Source organism: Ambystoma mexicanum, chromosome 10 (assembly GCF_040938575.1).
Source record: "Ambystoma mexicanum isolate Mex_15411 chromosome 10, UKY_AmexF1_1, whole genome shotgun sequence".
Lineage (NCBI taxonomy): Eukaryota > Metazoa > Chordata > Amphibia > Caudata > Ambystomatidae > Ambystoma > Ambystoma mexicanum.
In genome coordinates this window covers 1,700,325,855-1,700,347,588 of record NC_090932.1, presented here as the reverse complement: position 1 = coordinate 1,700,347,588, position 21,734 = coordinate 1,700,325,855, and the positions used below count along the sequence as shown (strand labels likewise).

Below are 21,734 nucleotides of genomic sequence, written 5' to 3'. Positions count from 1 at the left end.
CAAACTCTATGGGAACTGTGTTGCAAACCAGGATGTCCAGGTTTTCTTGAACTGTGAATCAGAATCACGTTTTAAACCTGGGGAAGGACGTTCTCAGAGGTTATGAAGAGAGACTGGGGTTACATTGTGAGCTCAATCATTGTTTTGAGCTGCCATGCATTCCCATGTTTATTTGTTGCATGCATCAGTGTGAGGGACAGATATCCCTTGTTAGATATCCCTTGTTAGTTACTTCATGCTCAGTGTACATGTGGCAATGAAATCTCAACAGTGTCAATTGTTCTCACATATAATGGGGGAAGCCAAGAATAAACAATATTTCCAACTACAAATGCATTGCTTCATGCAGAGTTGCAATTTCTTGTGAACACTGTAAGTAGAATGTCGGTGATGGAAAAAGAGTCCCAGAAAATTGAGTTCTTCAGGTGCACACAATTCTGCACCTAGTGCTTAGGGAGTGGACATCATATGTAATATTATTTTCAGGGGGATTTCCTATCCTATTTAGACCATAGGAGGGTCTGTTCGAGCCAGGCTGTAAGGTGACCTTGTAGTAAGTCACAAGGTCACCTTACAGCCTGGCTTCCCGCATTATATGGGAGAACAATTGACACTGTTGAGATTTCATTGCCACATGTACACTGAGCATGAAGTAATGCTGATACATGATTGGCTTGAATATTCATGTACTCGGGTAACTCACCCTTCCATGTACAAGGTTGAAAGCTTACTGATATATGTACCTCTCTGTTCAGTATAAGATAACCTGTTTCTCGTTATATGAACCCCCTTGGATTCTGATGGACATTCACACACAGAATGTTTTAAATTTTGCTGTATGTTCATAATAATGATTATGTCCACTACCAGTAAAACACATTGTAACTCACTCTGAGTGCCTGCACTGCATTTTTTGACACAGCCTTGCACAACTTGTCAGTTAATAATATGCTGCTAGTGTGCCGTTTATGGAATTAAATTTGCACTGTGAATTAGTGTGCAATCAAATAGTATCCTCACAGGCAGGACCCTCTCTTGTGTATAGCCTTTGTTAGCCCACTGTCCTGCGCCTGTTCTGGGCTCTCCCTCCTGTGTCCTCTGGTTTAGAAAATGTAGCACTTTGTACGGAGCAGTCTTTAGGTGAGTCAAATGTCTACAGGCCCCACATTCTTCCAAATGGTCTCTCCTTCCTCACGGGTTTCCAGATCACCCTCAGCATGATTAAGAACCAAGAAGTCTGCATTACCCAGGCAGAGGTAACGCTCTTCCTTTGTGGGGACCACAGTTCATGATCTGAAACTCAACACTCCTTCTCCAGAGCAAAATCTGTGTGGGCACTGTTCTCATTATTCCCTCAGCTGGACATTGCATCACATCCTGGTCATATTTTAACACCCACCCTGGTTCACCCCATTCATAATATCTCTTGACTTTACTTTGCTTAATTAGCCTTTGAAGGTATTTAGGATTTATAGGGCTGTCCGAAACAACCTCCTGTAGGGAGAATATAGCCTATAACTTCACAACTATTATCCATCCAGGGGTCTGTATCATGCCCGTCACTTATACTGCAGAATTTCCACTTGTGCACAGGGTTCTGTGCTTCTCAACAATGGTTGTGGCAATAATAAGGCTGATCGGGAATGCTTACTTGTAAATATTAGCACATTTTTTGTCCAAGGGCCTATGGGCTCTACACAAGACTCTTGGTGCTCAGTTTCATAACACAGCTAACTGTCCACAGAGGGTGGGGCCCTGCAATGTACGGGAAAAGGGGAAAACTGCTTAAGACCGCTCTACTCTGGCCCTCTCTGCTTCTTTAGTCTGGCAGCAGGATAGAGTTGACATAAAGACGCTGGTGTTAACTAAATGAAACCCGGACAGGACAACAAGGATTTCTGATTAGACTGAGCCTGGCTTCTACACCTCTTCCCTTTCCAGTGGACCTTGGAAGAGGATACTGTCAATCTCTTTAAAGGGGACAAACATATAGCTGGAAGAGCCGTGGTGTTACCAGTCGGCAGCTGGACACTCAAGGAAGGCCAGAGATAGAGGCTGGAAAAACACTTCCCCAAATGGTGCTCAGAATTTGGGATCTGGGGTGAGAGTATTAGTGTGACATAACTTTATTTCCCTTCCTCCCACCTTGGGTTAGGACATATGTATCCATGTTAATGGCAAAATCAGCCCACTTTTAAAGGACGTTTAGATGTCCAAAAAGAAGGTTGCCATACACTTGCACAGATCACACTGGTGAGAAACTGAGCAGAGTGTGAAACTTTGTCGTATGTTATAAAATCGGTATAGGACAGTATAAACCATTATCCATGATGTCTGCCAGCCAGCAGAGTCCTTCCTGCATGCAGCCACAAGATGGTTCACTCCATTTGTTTACCATAAAATCATGTTATGAATCAGAAATTCCGCAAGCGCTGAATCAAAAAAGAAAAAAACCGGAAAGTCGCGAAAACAGAGAAGCAGAGGAACCAAAATCAAAGGCTCTGCTTCTTGATTCTCCCTCGACCTCGCCGCGAGTGTTGGAAAAAACTACTTTGCCACAAAAAAGAGCAAGTAGGAACTTGGGACAATTGCGGGGCAAGGGGCTTCAGGGGAGAAATCAAGGCGAAGTCCACCCCCGAGACCCTCAGCAAAGATCGCGCTCTCCAGGGGAGAAGAACCCTTGGGTCCAACATGACAGAAAAAAGGATAGGAGCCCATCAATTGACAAACCCAAACGCCAGTATAGAACCAGGGCTCATGCTCCGTCGGGATCACCAGGCCGGCGGGTTGACGTAGCCACCCGTTCTAACCACTCTCCTCCGCCTAGACAAAGGAATACGACGACAAGAACTTTTAACTTGCAAAGAATATATGATAGACAGGATAGTTGGACACTAAACCGCAAAGCTCTATTCAAACTGTTTCAGGAGAGCCGGTTGTCTCATATCGATGTTACAAAAGACATAAAAATCCTGGAACCAAATCCTAACGGAAGAAAAGATAGTTCGTTCCTACACATAGGATCGAATCATATTCAAGAACAAATCTGGAAAGCAAGAGACAAATTGTACAATCTTGGCTTCGATCTGTCAAATGCGAGGGAGGGCAAAACACCGTCTGTGCCCCCGCAGGAGTGGTCTTATCACCGATCTAGACAGCAGGAACCTGATCGAGGCTCTCTGCTGTACAAGATTCCTACCGGGGAACAAGCTCCCAGTAAATATGTCGAAAACCGGACCCGGCGCAAATCTAATATTCTGAACACTCGACGGGATGCGAATAGGAGAGTGAGTTTGGAGAGGGATCTCTCACCGGCATCACACCCGACTTGTAATGTAACTCATAGAATCTTCCAACGCATTGATAAAACAGATGAGACAACGAAGCACGGCAGAAGCTTATCGGGAAAAATTGACCCAGCTGCAGAGGGAACAATTTATAGCAGGCACTCCCAGAAATCCCAAATCAGAAGGCAGTAGCCACCAGAGGGGCCTTCCGGCGATTCCCTCAGGAAGGCATGGGCTCCTATGGAACTCCCAGAAGCATTGTTGAAACTAGGATCGTGGAATACTAGAGGCTTTGCTCACTTAACTGTCACATCAGACGTTAACTTTGGGAGTTTCGACGCCTTATGTCTGCAGGAAACTTGGCTAATTGAGCCGCCCACTTTAGACAGTTTTCAAATGGCACATTCGCCGGCTCAAAGAAGCGAGAGGGGCAGACCGAGATCTGGCCTTATTACTGCCATAAGAATGGGCTCTGGCTTATCATTGTCAAAGATACTTCTGGCCTCAGAATTCATTCTGGCGACGCTCTTGGAGTGGGAAAAGAAGGAAGGTTCTTCGGAGCTGAATCAAAGTGCAGAGATGCTATTGATCAACGTCTACTGGAACCCAAAGCGAGTGACCAACGACTATTTCCTCGCTCAAATCGAGACTCTAATAGACGACTTTCTGATAACATCTACCTCCAGCGACGTGATCATCACCGGAGACCTGAATACTGATCTAACCTTCCACTCCAAAGTGCTCCAAAGTAGAAATAACATGTGGCACAACCTTCTAAATGCAAGAGAGATGTACATCCTCAAGCAAAAGGACGCGAAGAAGCTCAAAGCCATCCCAACTTGGGAGAGAGAGGATCAAGCGGCAACTATAGACTACATACAGGTTTCGAGAAGCCTATTGCCATTGCTCATAACCTTTACAATTACCAGGACGCAACATAGCGACCATAACTTGCTCACCTTCTCGTGGTATTCACGGAGAAGAGAGGCGGTTTACGACGCTCAGAACCTGGAAGCAAATCAGAGCGGGATAAGGCTGAGACTGTCAGAAGTAGCCATTGCCAACATAACCACCCAATACAAGGCACGATCGCTGGTTGCCAATTTATGCCCGGAAAGACGGATCGAATACTCGCCCCTTCTGACAGTGTACCATCGGAAAAAAGGAGCGTTGAAGCAAGAAAACAAGGTCCCACTCCATACTTACAATGAACAGCTAGTTGCACGAAGAAAGGGGGTCAGAAAATTGCAACGGGAGGCCGCAAAAACAACATCCTTAAGTAAGAAGGTTGAAGCTATTAAGGCAGCAAAAACCTATAAAACCTGGTTGAAGTTAACAAAAGCAAATAGGTTTCAAGCTGACACGGAGAATATGCTGCGCGCTATCAGTGGCCATAAGGCACGCGACTTCTGGTCACTGATTAAGGGTAATTCTAAAGTAGTGAACCAGGCACTGCAAAATTCAATTGGTGAAAAAACATGGCTATCCCACTTTGAAAAGCTGTATGGAGTCAAAGAGAAAAAAAAAGAGAGCAAGGCCTCCAGCTCTGGGGACCGGTGGGAAATCCCTCTGGACCTGAACACAATCAAAGGGAAAATAATACATCTCAATGGATCCAGAGCGGCAGGCCCCGACGGAATAACCAATTTTGATATAAAAAAACAAATTGGAATTCTGGGCACTTTTCATCAAGGAGGTCTTCTCAAATTGCGTCAGACTCTCAACCATTCCTTCGTCATGGAAAAAAGCGATCCTGGTCCCCATTTTCAAAAAGGGATCTAAAGATAACCCTTCACATTACCGCCCTATCGCTCTACTTGATTCCATAGGAAAGCTCTTTGGTGCCCTAATCCTGGATAATTTCAGTAATTGGATCTCCGTGACTGGCCTGTCGGACCCTTTCCAGGCGGGTTTTGTGAAAAATGTTGGAACAACGGTTAACATCTTGGCGGTGAGCACACTTAAAGCTAAAGTGTTCGAGGGCAGCCCGAAGATCTACATGGCATTCATTGATCTGGTACAGGCCTTCGATCGGGTAGACAGGCAACGTCTTTGGGAAAAATTACAACTTCACGCCTGTCCCCCAAGGATACTGGAGCCCATAAAGGCCTTGTACACGGAAACTACAATATGTGTTCGGTTAAACAATCAAGGCCTGCTATCTTCCTGGATGAAGACGGAAAGAGGGGTAAAGCAGGGATGTCCCTTAGCCCCCGCCCTGTACAACGCATACACGGCCGATTTTAAAGAGCACGAAACAAGAGTCCGGATGTTCCCCCCAACACTGGGATCCAGCAAAATCTCAAGCCTATTATATGCGGACGATATAATCCTCTTTGATGTTACTCCTATCGGCCTCCAGAGGCAGATAAACAACCTCGACTCCTGTCTGAAGGAAAACAACCTCTTGATGAACTTGGAAAAGACTAAGATCATGACTCTGGGCGGAAACGAAAGGAAGTTGGAGAAATTCACATGGGCGGTAAATAACACCAAACTTGAACTGGTGGATAGCTTCAAATACCTGGGCGTTATTATCAACAAGAACAGTAAGGAAACAATGATGCAGGAGAGCATCATGTCCAAAGCGAGACTACTCATTTCACAATCCCGAGCAGTATTGAAAAAATATGGAAAATTCACGATGGCGCCAGTGGTGACGTTCTATAAGTCTAAAGTGATCCCAACACTCACCTACGGGGCAGAAGCTCTACCAAACCTCCCAACATCCTTTTGGTTAAAACTGGAAGGATTCTATTGGAGAAAGGTCCTCAATCTCCCTGACTCGCTTCCAATGGTGTTAATAAGAAGGGAACTTTCTCTACAATCGCTGACCTCCATTGTGACCCGTAACGAAGCCATGCTATTCCGAAAGTCTTTACTCCCAAGCGCCCCTTTGATTATGCAAGAAATCCATCAAGAAATTCAGTCGGGATCATGCAAAATGCTAACAAAATGGGCGGCGAAGATCGACGCAATTCTGAAGGGTGTTGGAAGTTCTAAAGACGAATTAATTTACAACCCTTCTAAGGTCAAATTGCGTCTACTACACCAAGATTGGATTGATACACTGGAAAAAGCAGCCGCTTCGAATTTGTTCACTGATCTGCCTTTACAACTGGCTAAAGTGAACGAACTTAAGTCTTACTTGGTGAAAGTGCCAGATTCGAATCTTAGGGCGAACTTCTTAAGAATCCGCCTGAACATTCTCCACACAAGAGAAGTTCTATTCCGAAGAAAACTGGCTTCGGACAAAACCTGCAGATTCTGTAGAAAGTTAGAGATGGCAGAAACCATAAAACACCTACTGCTAAACTGCTTAGGAGTCACGGGCCCCCGCCAGAGACATCTGGGACACTTGTTCAAAAATCTATATATCTATGATGAAGAGGAATGGTGGTGTCGACTACTAAGTGGGGAAAAGACTATTTGGGTGATTGCGGTGGTGGGCTTCTTCCGAGAGTTAAAACTGCTCACCTGATGGCAGTTAAGAGGGGGCTGGTTTGCCAGCCGGGCGTCCCTATTTCGTCTCCTCCTGGGGGGAAGCTAAAATTTGACCCTGACTCCGAACCTGAACTCGAATTGAAAAAGAATTGATCTGACGGAGCCTCGCGGGCGTGATGTTTGGGGCGCAGGACAAAGAATGACGGTGGGGAACCTGGAACAGTTAATGTGGAAACTTCTCTTTTCTTCGTTTTACACCTCGTCAATTTTGTAAAAATTGTTTTATACAATTAAATCAAATAAAAAAAATAAAAAAAAATAAAAAAATCATGTTACCATTCCCGCCTTGTTTGCACCTTTATTGGTAGAAGACATGTCTTCATCAGTGCAAGGGTAACCATGGACTCTGATTACATGCCTGATTTGGGGTTTCATAAGTGATGCAGTTCACGTTTCAGAGATCTGAACTAAAAGTCACGTCTGCAGGGCATAACAAACATCTTCTTTGCAATATGCATCCATAGCACACATCAAATATAAAGATGTATCTGATATACAATACAATGGAACCATGATGCTGATACGCCAGCAGAGCCATATCATAAAGGGGTCCGTGATGGCACGCAGACCAGTGGGAGCAGGTGGGATGAGGTGGCATGCTAAGACCATGTCAAGTGTTTATGGTTTGCAGTTAATGCTGGTGAAGCCATGGTGGCCAGGTGTCCCCATCAGCTCTCCCTGATCTAGGCCCTGAAGCAGGTATAGGGGGGAGGGCTACCCATTGCATCTCTAACCTGTAACATGCTTCCCATTGTCCTGCCCCTCCCCACTGCTCCATCACTAACCTGCTTTTCAAGCGAACCTATGTGAGAAAGTACTTGTTCAAAACCCCACTTCACATCCAAGGCTTTGAAAATGGCAGTGCCCCATTAAAGCATGGTTGCCAGAAGCACAAACAAATTACACTAACCCCCTTTTCCAAGATATAATGATTAGCCACATTGTTCACAGGAGACTCAAGAGGAGGTAGAAGGACTCTGGAGTAAACCGGCAGCCACACAGTCCCTCAGTCTCTAAACCAATGAATATTCAACAGTGGTTTAAAATTAGAAGAGCCACATTTTACTTCCCCTCTGGTCAACAGCAGTGTAAAGACTGGAGGGTGTATCTGTACTTCTGCCCACTATATAGTGGAGGTAGAGGCACAGAGCACCCCCGCCAAGGTTCTCCAATTAGAGCCATGGACGAGCAAAATAGGCTGATACTCAAGGGAAGTGATGTGGGCTGGTTCTTAGATGCAGTGAATCCCCAAGCTCCCCACAGTGGAATGTCCACACACTATGTTAGGTGATAACACAGTCCTTTTATTAAAGGATACAAAGTCGGGTATATACATAAATAAATAAGACTCATTTTGTACTAGAAATCTAATCAGGTACTTTATACACTTGAATATACATACAGTTCTGTGTGGCACCACTGTAACCTTTAAATTCAATCGTAATGCAACAACTGCTGACAGTTCTTAAAAAGCATTTAAATAATTCGGCATTACTGTAGAAAAGCAGGTGATGATTGAAACACAGGCAGAATGCTTTCTTTACTTGTCACAGTACCTTGGAAGGCGAAGTGATGGAGTTTCTTGGTTTCACTCAACGATGCCCTTCGTGGATGGCCGCCCCCTTGGGAGAAGGAGTCACTGGGATGGCGGGGTCGAGCAGGAGAAGTGGACCAAGTAGTGTCAGAAAGGCAGCAATGCAGGACTGTCACAGTGGTCTCCAATATCGGGTTGTTACGCCGGCTGTGGATTTCCCACGATGATTAAACTTGCTATAGACCTCAATAAGGCGTAGATGGAGAAGTTAAGTCCTTTGGTGGTCATCGATGACGTTCAGTGGCGATGGGTGCAGTGACAGAAGTAGGTGTTGAGTTTTGGAATTTACCAGTTCACCGCCTTTCAGTTCTTCGGTGCTGCAGTCACAGCACGGACTTCAGGTTGGCTTCTGGAGACCTGGACACAGCCACCGGACTAGACTGTGGACCCACACCAAGTCTGGACACTCTGGACACTTTCTTTGTAGATTGGTGGTGGGAAACTGTTAGGGAGAATTCTCATTCTATGGCTAATTTCCCTTACCTAGTGAGTCCCCCAGCAGCTTTGCTGGATTTCTGGAGTTTGTTCTTTCACTTAGTAAGAGCGTACCCCTTTTTTCCCACTCTTACTTGTGTTTTGCCATGTGTATTTCATCTGTTTTTGTGATTGTGGACTCTAGAGTACACCACTTCAGTAGCCCCCTTCTTTTGTGTGTTACACATCACCTTCAGTGCAATAACACAGGGTTGTCTTTTCGACTTCCCACCAACTCCATTTCTGAGGCCGACTACCGTCCCCCAGAAAAGGGTAAAGTTGCCATTAACTTTACTTAGTCATTTAACCACAGATCCAGTACACCCCATCTTACATGGAGTACTGGAAAGGGTTAATCCTTAGCCCTTTTTATCTGTACCTCCTAGAGCATTGTTTCACTCTTTTAACATTTAGACTTGGCTGGTGGCAGTGGTGTCTACCCTAACTTTTCTACCGCGATTATACTATATAAACGTGGTATTGTTTTAGGCTATTATATTAGCCTCGAACTTCAACCCGCTTGACCAAATACTTTTTCTTTTGGCTCTGGCTGGGTATATTCGCCATTTCTTTTTGTTAAAGTCCTTCTTGTGTTTTACTTTGCGAAACAAATCAGGATTGCCTTCTTTGTTCACTGTCTTTTGGCGGGCTTCTGTCAAGGTGGGCTGAATGTGAGAGAGGGCTGTAGTCACCCCCTGCACAGGGTATCGTAGGAAACCCGAGTCACACTTTGCCATGATTGGCTGAGGTGGTTGTCCGTGCTGGACAACCCCCCGGCTGCGTGATTGATAACAGGCTGTGTGAATGGGGGATTTTCGCATAAAAGGCAGGTCTCTTGGGCTAGAAGTGAGAGTCGCCACTGGAACTACAAGGAACCGAAGAGGAGTGGAGAAGAAGTCGACTGCTGCAACTATCCCGTCCCGGTGAAGCCCTGCTGCAATCCTGAGCCATCTACCCTTCGACGACCAGAGAAGATCCAGTCCGGAGTCTTCTTCCCTTGAGCTTGGTGGGGATAACCAGCTCATCTTCTACAGCCAGAGGATCCTCTTTGTGGTCGAAATCGCTGCACACTGCTGTAGTGGTCCGGATAGCCATCTGAAGAGCCTCTCCTGTTTTTATGGAGCGCACCTTTTACTCACCGTCGCTGCTGCGGCTTCAGCCCTGTGTGGTGCAGACCCCACCAGACGTCCTCCTTCGGATCGAAGCTCCAGGAACTGTGGGTCTGCAAGAAACTACCAGGTACAACTGCCTTGGCACCAGCCACTTCATTGAAGAAGGTACTGTGTTCTGCTGGTATCCGGTATTAATATCGCCACAAATATGGTCGCCGTAAATAATATCGCCTGGAAAATGTTGTGGCAATATTATTTGGGTGACCACATATATGCCGCAATAGGGGCAAACATTTATTATTTTTTTTAAATACAAAAAAAAATACATTTGGGCCTGCGGTTGTGTCCCCCGCATGTTCCATGTAATAATGTCGCCACAAAAAAACGACAATTTTTCTGCGATATTTTGTATGCTGATATTTTTGTGACGACATTATTACATGGAACCGTTCTGCTCGAGGAATTAGGGTGAATCCCTTTTCTTCGCCTCCAAGGCTTGCCCTTGTCTTCCCTCCTTCTTATAACTTTTGCTTCCTCTGTTGACAATATCCAAGTACTCCTGGCTATGTTGAATCGTGACCTATCCGACTGTGTGATCCTTGACAACAGGAACCCGGTTCCACTTGACACTGGCTCCAGCCTAATGACTCTTGAATTTCGGTTTAAGAGTGTTCTCTGGTTCTGTCTGCCTTGACAAAAGTATTGCCTATGATTTTTTCCCCCCCAACTCTCTCTGGTGAGATACGCGTTTCATTAGTAAGACCGAACTGTCATTACTGTCAAAAAGAGATTGCAAGTGTATTTCCGGTAACGTCTTTTGTTTCACAACACCGGTCCGCTAAAACACAGGGTACTTACCTTGAAGTTATACCGTACAAAGTGAATTGGTTAGTTGTAGTGTATTTTACGTGTGGTTTTTGAATTAATAGAAGTGTTGTGTTTATAACAAATGGTTTAAAAATAAATGTACTTATATTTTTTACCTACAACCTTGAGTCAGTGTTTGCGTGAGTCACAGTAATTGTAGTCCTTTGTGTAATCTCTACTACTGCTCATATACTCTTGAGATAAGCCTGGCTGCTCCGCTACTGCTACCACTTTAACATAGTATTACAGGCTTGTACCAAAGGTAAAACTTGTATTGCCACCTGTGGTCTTAATTGTGTGTAGTGGTCCCTAAGGGCACTGCACAGGATTCTGCCTAACAGAAACCCACCAGCCGACACTCCACTGCAGACAGCGACCCTGTATCTTCTCTGGTGTGGGGGGAAAAAGATAGATGTGGCAACAGTGCCCCTTGAAGGATTCTACAGTTATTTGGAACTTTTACAGCTCCGGGTGTTGGGCAGCACTATGCCAGGGTATCCCCTCTTCTGGATGATACTCAGCAACTTGGCATCCAGTGGTCACAAACACTCCTCTGCACCCTGGGCGACACAGATGGACTTCTTGGCTTTCAGATGTCTTGGGACTCCATTTATGGACCCACGAAGATCCTTTCCACTGATGGAAGGCACACAGGACTGGCTTCCAGGACACTTTGGGTGAAGAATAGCCGTTGCACGATGTTCCCTCGTTGCTGCGGGAAGAGGTCACCTCTCCAGGTCCTCTCTGGTTCAGTCCTTGAGTCGGCAAAGCAGCCTTTGGATTTCCTGAAGAGTTGCAGCTGCAGACTTCTTCTTCCAGCTGGACCTAGGATAAAAGCTTAAGATGACTTCAGTGTGAGGTCCCCCATTATGCAAAACTGTCCCCATTTATTCAGGCTTAGCCAGGCTCAGCCAGCCAATTACACATATGTGCATTCATAAAGGCAGCACCCTTTCAGAGCACTACACTGCATTAATTCCAATTTAAGTCAGGGCTAGCTCAGGCATTTTTTCACACAACCAAAACCAGAAACCAACAACACAGAATGCATATCGACTACTCACTCCATTCATTCAGGCTCCACCGCAAGGGTGTACCCACAACAAGGAGAACTTGGGAAGGCTCCAGCCAGTCTGGCAGGAGGCAGCCCCAGAGCCATAGATGGTCATTCCACCCAACAGCTGTTCAGGGGAAGGGAACAGAGCCAGGGCTTCTCAGGACTTTGTGAAACAAGGGGGGGAAGACAAAGGAAGCCAAAAGGCCACCAGTGGCCATCTTGTCTTTGTGTCAGAATCCATCGATTCCTATGGCAGGGCATGGGTATCGCAAAAATGGAGGATACTGAGAGCCACTGTGAAGTCAGCATGTAGCTGCCACGGGTCCAAACTGGACTCCTGTGCAGAAACAACACACAGAAGAGAAGTGGTAGGACAAGGACGAGGAGGCCATGTGCCTGCAAAAGCATTTCCAGCATCACAAACAGATTTCTAGGGATACTGGTCACGGAACAGGAGAGGGGCCGGGCACCTGAATAGAGGAGATGGAGGAGGAGATTCACAGCAGCGGTTGCCATAGCCGTGTGATAGGCAAAACAGCAAGCAACCCTCTTGTAGGTTTACTGTGCAGCATCCAGTGGAGTAACTTTGCTGAAAATGCTTAGGTTGGGGGGGGGTGACATAAAAATGAAAGGGGCCCCTGCTAAATGAATACAACAAAACGGTGTGCCACAAAAGTTGGGGGGGGGAGGGACAAACAACCATGCCCATCTAAAATGATGCCCATGACAGCAATGTGCCAGGAATCAGAAAATAACAGCACCTGTATTGGATGATTTGAATTGAGACCGCCAACCTCTACACTCAGCAGAGCCTGTGCGCAATTAGAGATACACGCAGTTACATAAACATCCATCACTCAATGTTGGTTGTGTTGGAGGAAGGCAAGCAGTCGTGTAACAGTGGGGAGTATAGGTGAGCAAGGAAAGCAGAAGAGAGCAAGCAAGGGTGAGGAAGGGTAGAATGGAAAAAGGGTGAGGAAAGCAAAAAAACCTGGAGAGTAGGAGCAGGGAAAGGAAGAAAAGGAGGAGGGCAGACAACTGAGGAGAGGAGTGGGTGGTGGTGGAGGAAAGCAACAAGATGCTGGTGAATAACTAAAGAGGGTAGTGTGATGAATCCAATGGGGTCATCACGGATTCCCAGGCGGTGGCCTCCTCCAATGTGGCCAGAGGACAGCAGCCGCTACCTGATCCTGACACTGGGGGCGGCTACGTGAGGGAGGATCACATGGAGGAGACAACTACTGGAGGGATGTCATGGCTTCATTGGAAGAGGCGCAGTATCCTCCATTTGCCCATGATGTAGAAGGAAGAACCCCTGACACCCAATACCCTAATGGCCCGTTGCCATGCCTGTAATTCCCAAGCCCATTTTAGGGTGAATAAAGAAACCTCTTCCCAAAACCATTTAGGCCAAACGTCCATCTAAAACCTTAGGTATAAAAGCTCCAAGGAAACCTTTTTCAGTTCTAATGACCCTTAATATGGACCTGATCGTTCATATGGAATCATTGAAAAAGATTATCCAAATATTAGGCATCAAGTAACATCAATGGACTCCAATTCCCACAGCCACCCAAGTACTGAGACGAGGAGGATGAAGGAAGTGATGCAGAGCAGTAGGAGCCTTAAGCTCACTAAGCATGCTAGTTTGGTGAAAATACCTGTGCATGGGACATTTAAAAATTGCAATCGAACTATGAGAGGCAGCTCAGGAGAAGATCTAGGATCTCTCGCAGCGGTGTGTAGACGCTGGAGGCACTAGCCGGTGTGGCGGAGCAGAGGAGCTCACAAGAAGAGAAGGAAAGTAACCTTGCGAGAGTAGGATATGCTGTGGTGATGCCAGCAGCCACAAGAGGATTCCTGGGCATACAGCAGCTCGATATGGCAGTGTTATCCTTACTGGGCCCTGAAGGAAAGCAAGCGTGCAAAAGCGGAGCCATGAGGGAAGCCGGAGAGATGTGAGAGAAGCCCAGAGTGGGAAGAAAGCGGCAGAGCTAGGCTGCATAAGCACGAACCTGACTGAAGACACCACACAGTTGGCGAGTAAGCCCAAGCAAAGTGGGGACGCTGGGGCATTTCAGTGACCGCCGCCAACAGACAGTGTGAACGTTCTAACGATACAGAGACAGAAACAATAAGAAGATTGTTTACGAGTCAAAAGGGCAGAGTGCGAACCCAAACCCCTATAACATATGAGTGTTTGGATTTCAGATGTGAGAAAAGCTTAAAACAAACATTGAAACAGATAGAAATACCGAAACAAAGACGGTATATGTGGTTTTGGATATGAAGAATATACCAGGGAGTTGAAAGTACAAGAGGAGAAGTCCTGGCAATTCTTTTTTCTTTTAATGGGTTGTGATCAAATCTATGATCTTTCGCAAAACACCACAATACATCGAGATTTTTTAATTACAATATCCATCAACATATACATTTTAAAACAGTTTAAACTATTAAACAAGTAAACATCATTCAGATATAACTCCAGTCATAAAATAAATGGCCAATGGATTGTCAGGACTATTAGAATTATCTCAATAAATGATCTAAAATACCCATTTCATATAGCATTATCACAACTTCTTTAGTTAAAAAGGTTCATGACCTGCATTCACACAATTCCAAATATCTTCTATACAAAAACTGTGACTTAGTCTGAAAAAACGCCTATGTGAGAAAAGTTGTACTCTCTTCCACCAACATATGACATTCAACTACTATGTGTTTGAGGGTTTGTACAACACCTGCATCCTTACAATTATTACAAAAGATAACATTTGGGTTACAATTTTTTAGAGTGAGTATGTAAAATATCCCCTGTGGGCAAGAGATTTAGCCTAAACCGCAAGAAATGTTCTCCTATGGTTTTCGATTATGAACAAGGATACTTAATGTGGTATTTAAGCAAAAATACCAGAGATATCCACTCGCGCAAAAGTAGAATGCACTTTGTATTTTCACGTTTGTATTCTAGTGTCTACCAAATCCATTTCTTTCATGTCTTTTTTCACATTCAGTAGATTTTCAAATAGTACATTCAGTTCTTTTCCACAATGATCTGAAACAGTAATTGTATATGACTCCATCGTGTGTAAGACATTTTCGAGGACTTCTCAAGCATGGATGACGGCACCAATTTTGCTGACATCAACGAAAGGGCGATTTTCATGGCCCCCTCGAGGCCCATCTGGCCCGTACAGTCACCCTTGTGTGCGCTCTCATTTCTCCGGCTGTTGCCGTAGTCCGCTCCACATCATGATGGCGGCACCAAGACTTTTGCCAGCAACGGAGGGGTTATATTCTTAGCCTCCCTCTGGGCCTCATCTCGTCCTTACCGCCACCCTCATATTCCCTTTCTTTTCTCCAGCTGTCCCACTCAGCCTGTTCCTCAACATTTTGGCACCACCAATACTATAACTCGGCAACAAATTGGTGTTTTCACTTTGGCCTGCTCTGGGCCTCACCTCTCCCTCACTTGCACCTATATGTGCTCTTCATTTCCTTTCTTCCGTTTTACTCAACCCGCTCTGCAAAGTTATGCAGCTCCTTCACCTTTGTTCTCACAGTACCACAAATGGCGGCCCCTTCACTTTTGATGTCGCAGCACCAATGCTTTTAATGCACAGTGTACAGTAGGGCACCTCCAACAAAGAACCATCTCAGCGGTGAGGAATTCCATCTACCTGAAGATTAAAAAAAAAAATCCTATGACCTCCACCTGCTACGTCCTCCTGCATCCGTCCTGCTGAAGGAGGGCCCGATTGGTCGGCTGGTTCTAAAGAGTCTGGATAGGACACCATCTTCCCGTCTTTCGGCTACTAGGCCGCCTGGTGAGTTTCTCCATGCATTGCAGTTTGTCTGTTTTTCTCTGCCCCTACATCCATGGTGCTCTCCAGCTCCCCCATCTACTCTAACTGTTAATCTATCACCTATCCTACCTCTCTCTCGAAGCCAGGAAAGGAAAAAGATCAAGCAAGCTCTCCTAGTTTCTAATCCAGGCCTGCCCATCGCTGACACCCAAGTAATTGTTTCCTCCATGCAGACTATCACCGACATCCTCATTGTTGCCACCTCTCCGGACCCATGGACCTCACCCCCCCAATATGGGCTCAGTCCTCTGCCCTTTCTCCTACTCGCCCATTAATGGTGGCACCAGATGGGAAGTACTCTTGGCACACTTCTCATCCTCTAGCCCAAGGTTCTCAACCTCCTCTATCCTCCTTGACCGGCACATGCCCTCTCTCATTAACTGCCTCCCTTCTCCTGCCACTCCTGCCGCCCTTCTCCTGACCTCTCCACCACCATCGACAGGCATACCACACGCCTGTACTGTACTGCACCTCGGAAAACTTTCAAAGGTGGCAATTGGCTTCACTTAGCTGCCTTGAAGGCTTGTTCTGCTGTTAAACACTCCTCTAATATCTGTCTCCTTCATGAAGACTTGGACCTTGACGTCCTCGCCCTTACCAAGATGTGGTTCAATGCCAGCTCTGTCACTGCTCTTGACATTCTTTTTCCCCAGGGCTATAAGATCTCTCTAAGCACAGGCCCGACAGGTCTGGTGGCGGAGTGGCCCTTATCTTCCCTAAAAGGATACCAGTTACTATCACATCCACCCAATCCAACTCTTTTTCATTTAAATGCTTTGTCTGCAAGCTTTGTGTCTCTCCTTCCCTCTTGCTTACTCTGGTCACCATCTACAGGCTGCCGCGCCTGATCTCCCTCTTCCTTTCTGAATGGGCAGATCTCTCCTCCCTCCTGACTTCCACTACCAAGCATCTCTTCCTGAGAGACTTACATCCACCTTGACTCTCCTGAAGTAGCAACTGTACTCTTCTGCGACCTCTGCAACTCTCTCTCCCTCTCCATTCTTCCCTCCGGTCCAACCCACTCAGCCAGATATACCTTGGATGTGCTCATCACAGCAGACACCCCTATCTCTAACCTGTTCACTCTTCCTCTCTCCTTGTCTGACCATGTTCTCCTATCTTCCCACCTTAAGCTCCCGGGCTCTATGCCTGAGCTGCTGCCCATACTGCCAGTCTCCTTCACTCGACCGATGAAGAGAGTGCCAGTCGCTGCTTTTGATGCCACTTTCACCCCCTTCCTGCTCCTGCTGTTGGTTCTCCCACTGACCTAGCCCTTGCTAACCTTCACCTCTCCATCACCCTTGACACCCTCGCCCTTTTCGTGAGGATCTGCATGAAGCCTGCCTCCAAGTGCAACAGCTGGTATGACTCTGACCTAGCCTCACTGATATTAAAGTGCAGAGCAGCTGAGCGGAAGTGGCAGGCATCAAGCACATCCTCTGACAAACTGGCCTGCCGTATGCTTCAAAGGCAGTATTGTTTCTCCATCCATTTCAAGAAGAGGGCCCACATCCAGGCCCACATCCAAGCGCACATCCCTGGAGTCACCAACAACACGGCTGCACTGCTCAAAATCTGCAAGGAACTCACCAATCCTACAGCAGTTTCCACATCCCCTCTTCCATCCCAGACCCTTTGTACTGCATTGGTCTCCCATTTCATGACTAAAAACACAGGACATCCTTTCCGCATTCTCCTCTACCCTGCTCCCTACTCCCCCACCTTCTTCCAGGTCTCCTTCTTTCCCTCCCCCACACTCTCCTCTTTCTTGCCCATAGCACCGGATGAGGTCTCTCAAGTTGTCCGCTCTATGAAAGTTGTCCCCAAACAGGTGCTGCCCTACTCATCTATAACTATCAAGGAAAACCTCTCTCTCTTTCCTGCCTTAGCTGATTTCGGCAACCACTCCATTGCCACTGGCTCCTTTCCTCTATCCCTCCTGCACTCCTTTGGTCACGCTCTCCTAAAAAAAAAGAAAAAAAATCCACTGACCCTTCCTGCCTGTCCAACTATCGCCCTCCACCACCCCCTTCGAGGGCAAACTCTTGGAGAAGTTGGTTATCTCCCAAATGAGCCACCACACCGAACTTGTTGGTTGTCGCCATGATATATGGCATTTATAACCACCAGTCTGACTTTAGAGCATCCAGAGGCACTGAAACTGCTCTACTGAACCCCCGTGAAGATCTGCTCTGTAACCTTGATTCGGACTCTACTGCCACTCTCATTCTCCTTGATCTTTCCTTTGACACATTCAACCATTCCATCCTGATAAAACAGCTCTGTGATACCCTCGGCAACATGGACCGGGCACTGAACTGGCAGACCTCCTTCCTCTATGATACTCCTTCCCGGGTGCAACTGGGCCCTTTCCTTTCCTCCACCTCACTCTCTACCTTCGGTGTTCCTTAGGGCTCTATCCTATGGCTGTGGCTCTTCAACATCTGCCTTGCCCCTCTTGCCCACTTGATCTCCTCCTTCTCTCCTCATTTCCAGTGTTATGCAGATGACACACAGCTCTCCTTTAAGCTTCCCTCCATTACCTCCACTTCCCCCTCTCTCATTCCTGACCGACTGCTAGTCGGGCACGGTGCACTGCTAACAATCTCTGTCTTAATGCCAGTAAGACTGACATGGGGAACCCTGCTCACTGCTTCCCCCCACTCTCTGGCAGCTCTCCTTGGGTCCTCCCCGCTCACCATCTTGTGAGGCCAAAAACCCTGGTGTCCTCTTCAACTCCTCTCTTCTTTTCTCCTCACATCATGGACCTCGTCAAGAAGGCCCGCTTTCAGCTTGACCGCCTCAGAGGCATTCTCACCTTCCCCCAGAAACTCATGTCTCTATAGCTAAGGTCCTCTCCATGCTGGACTACAGTAACAGCTTCTTCCTCAATCTGCCTCTTTCCTTCCTTCACCCCCTTCAACTAATCCAGAATTGGATTGCAAGATTTATCCTTGGCCTCAAGCCCAGGGACTGCCTCACTCCAGCTGTACAATCTCTACACTGGCTCCTGGTGGCTGAAGACCCACAAAACTTTTTTGGGCCTGGGACCCCGCTATATCCAACTCTCTCTCGCTAAGTACCTCCATGCTAGAGCCGTTCGGTCATCTAGCTCCAACTCCCCGCTTATCAAACGTTTATTCCAAGCAGAAAGTGGAGGGTAGATCCCCTCTCAGACTTTAGCCGGACCTCCATAAGTTCCGGAAACTTCTCAAGACCCTTCTTTTCTCAACCTCTTTCCGCATATATCTCCATTGCTAATTCCACTTCTGCTACTGGCGGCCTGATCCCCCTACGAGTCTTACTGGATATCAGGCCCTCCTTGACCGGTATATACCAGAACCCACCCACCCCCATCAGCACTGCCCCCTTCCCAATTAGCATCCCCCTGAGTCTGATCCACCAGTGTCCTCGCACTTAGTCAGTGGTCCTCACCTCTAGCACCCCCTAACAATTACCCACCCTGGGCTACCCTTTGCACTTGATTAGACCCTGAGCCTTGCTACCCCCACTTACTTGCACTTCTCGTTACTGCACTTGCACGATCCAAATGTCACAAGGCCTAGTGGGACAGTTGTTTATGTGCCCCGTTACCGCCCCTTTTTTGTCTTGTGGTGCCTGGAAACAACATTTGCTTTAAAGGCACCTATAAATATTCAATAAATAAAAGCATAGCTGCTTGAAGTTCTACATACCAAGTGTTTTTGCAGGGTGAGTGGATTATTCCCAAGAGGGGCACCACTCCCCATTGAAACCAAGCATTTAATGATAGAAGACAAAGTTCATAGCGTAATGGGGCGATGGGCAGTGAAGCAGGCAGGTTTATGGTTCTCTTCCATACCTTACCCTCCAATCTTTCCCATGATATATGATAGGTTATTTATAACGCGCTTAATACCCAGAGGTTTCTAACCGTGGAATCGAACCTATGTTGCTCTGTGTCGTCTTGCTTCCAAGGCGATCCTCCTGAGACTTAACCATAGGCCATTGGCTCCACCTCTCATCCGTATAGCACCTTCGGTATTAACCTTTCCGACATAAAATCTTAGCCGAGGCTTGATAGAGAATTTACAATAAATGTTCTTCATTTGGAAGACTAGTTGGTCCATTTTATTTTCAATTCTTTTTACCAATACTTCCTTATTTGGTTGTGCTGTAAAAGAAAAGCCCAAATAAACGATCTTACTCATTACATCTATTTGGAAACCAATGATTGTCCATTTAAATGTAGGTCCCTTGTTCTTAAGTTTATAGAAGTGGATAATACTGCACTTCTTGTGGTTGATGACTAAGTCATTTCTTTCTGCGTACGCACTGAAGGCCACTAGTTGCCGCTGGAGTCCAATCGGTGTAACGTCTAGGAGGGAAACATCGTCAGCATGTGCTAACCAGCTGATTCCATGCACTCCTATTTTTGGACTAACTAGTGCCACATCAGAAAAAGCCCCTTTAAGATCCACTAAATACAAGTTGAACAGGTAAGGAGCCTGGATGCATCCCTGCCTTAATCCCCTGGTTGTATTAAAGCTGTCAAATTACCAGAGGTATCTAGACAAATCTTTATCGTCATATCCTTGTGGATATATTCCAAAATGTCCAACAATGATGGAGGGATAATGCATTTTTCAATTTAAGCCAGATAAGGTGACGGTTAACAGTGTCAAACGCTTTTGACAATCTATCAGACACACAGAGAGACGGTATACAGGTTTTTGTACAAGACCATGCCTCATCTTTCAGCACTGATAAAACTAAACCATTCAGTGTTGTCCCCCTCTGCTTCCTGAACCCGTTTTGGAATTTTGAAATGATACCTTTTTCTGAGGCCTAGGATTCCATTTTTTTAAGGATCAGTGCAGAAAGAATCTTACTGTCACAATACAGTAAGGCTATGGGTCTATAGTCGCATCGATCTGCATGATTACCTTTCTTATGAATCAGGATTATAAATGATTCTTTGCAGGTTTCTGGCATTAATCTGTATTTTATTATTTCCTAAGATAGATATGTTAGCAGTGTCGACCACAACCCTTTGTTCAATTTTAATATCGTGTTGGACAAGCTGTTTGGTCCTGCAGCCCTTGAGGCTTTTGCAATGAGTCTCTCTATATCCTTTCTCTCAAAATCTATATCTTATTTATTTATTTGCATTTTTAAAGCGCTCACACAGCCTGCGGGCATCGAGGTGCTGTTATAGGAATTGGTTTTTTTGTAGTTTGTCTTAGTTGCGTATTTATAATGCGCTTAACTACCCAGAGGTTTCTAAGCCCGGACCCGGGGAACGAACCTGTGTTGCTTCGTGTCCTCTTGCTTCCGAGGCGAGCACGTTGCCGCTGAGCTATCCTCCCAAATCATGCGTGATCTTGTTAGACTTAATCTCACCATTCATTTCAATCCAGTGTGTTCGTCAATTGGATTCACTTACCCCATTACTCTGGAACTCGATATGCGATTTATCATGATTGTTAGTTAATGTCAAGATATTTCATGAGTTCTTTTGGGAGAGGAAATTGAGCATCGTCTCACCATCTGTTTGTAACATTAGATATCTGATTGCGGGTCCACTGTTTAAACCGTCTCGCTTGGTCAGTTATCTTCTCACAATATTTCTCATTGTTTATTTGGTTCAGCCTTAGCTGCCGAATCTGATGCCTATAGATTATTTTCCTAACCCATAGGCTCTATCGAATATATGTGGATGGGTGATATTCCTATTTTGTGAACTTTTTGGCTTCTCAGTGTCATGACCCTTGCCCCTGGCCCTCAATGGCAAGTCAGCCTTCCAGTTAGGGTCAGGTCAAAGCCCTTAAAATCTCATCCAAGATGAGCCTTTGGTGCCAGGCTCATAACCATCATGAAAATCAACATTAGAATGGAACTATTTACTTAGGACTATTTAACTTGGGGGGGTTCAGCCAACATGGAGGCACACACATAGCTCAGTTACAAGGAACTGAGCTATGCGGT

At 46.0% G+C, this 21,734-nt stretch overlaps 1 protein-coding gene across 5 annotated transcripts in view; it reads right to left on the bottom strand.

Annotated features, from left to right (window-relative positions):
* Nucleotides 1–21,734, bottom strand: part of GLT1D1 (glycosyltransferase 1 domain containing 1) — a 924,582-nt gene that overhangs the window by 337,048 nt on the left and 565,800 nt on the right. Inside the window, exon 10 of one of the 5 annotated variants that reach the window (XM_069620127.1) lies at nucleotides 9,207–11,663. The exons of the other annotated variants lie outside the window; for them this stretch is intronic. Coding sequence (XP_069476228.1) covers nucleotides 11,298–11,663 — 366 coding nt within the window. The 3' untranslated portion in view covers nucleotides 9,207–11,297. Of the gene's footprint in view, nucleotides 1–9,206; nucleotides 11,664–21,734 lie in introns of those variants that run through there. 5 annotated transcript variants of the gene reach the window in all.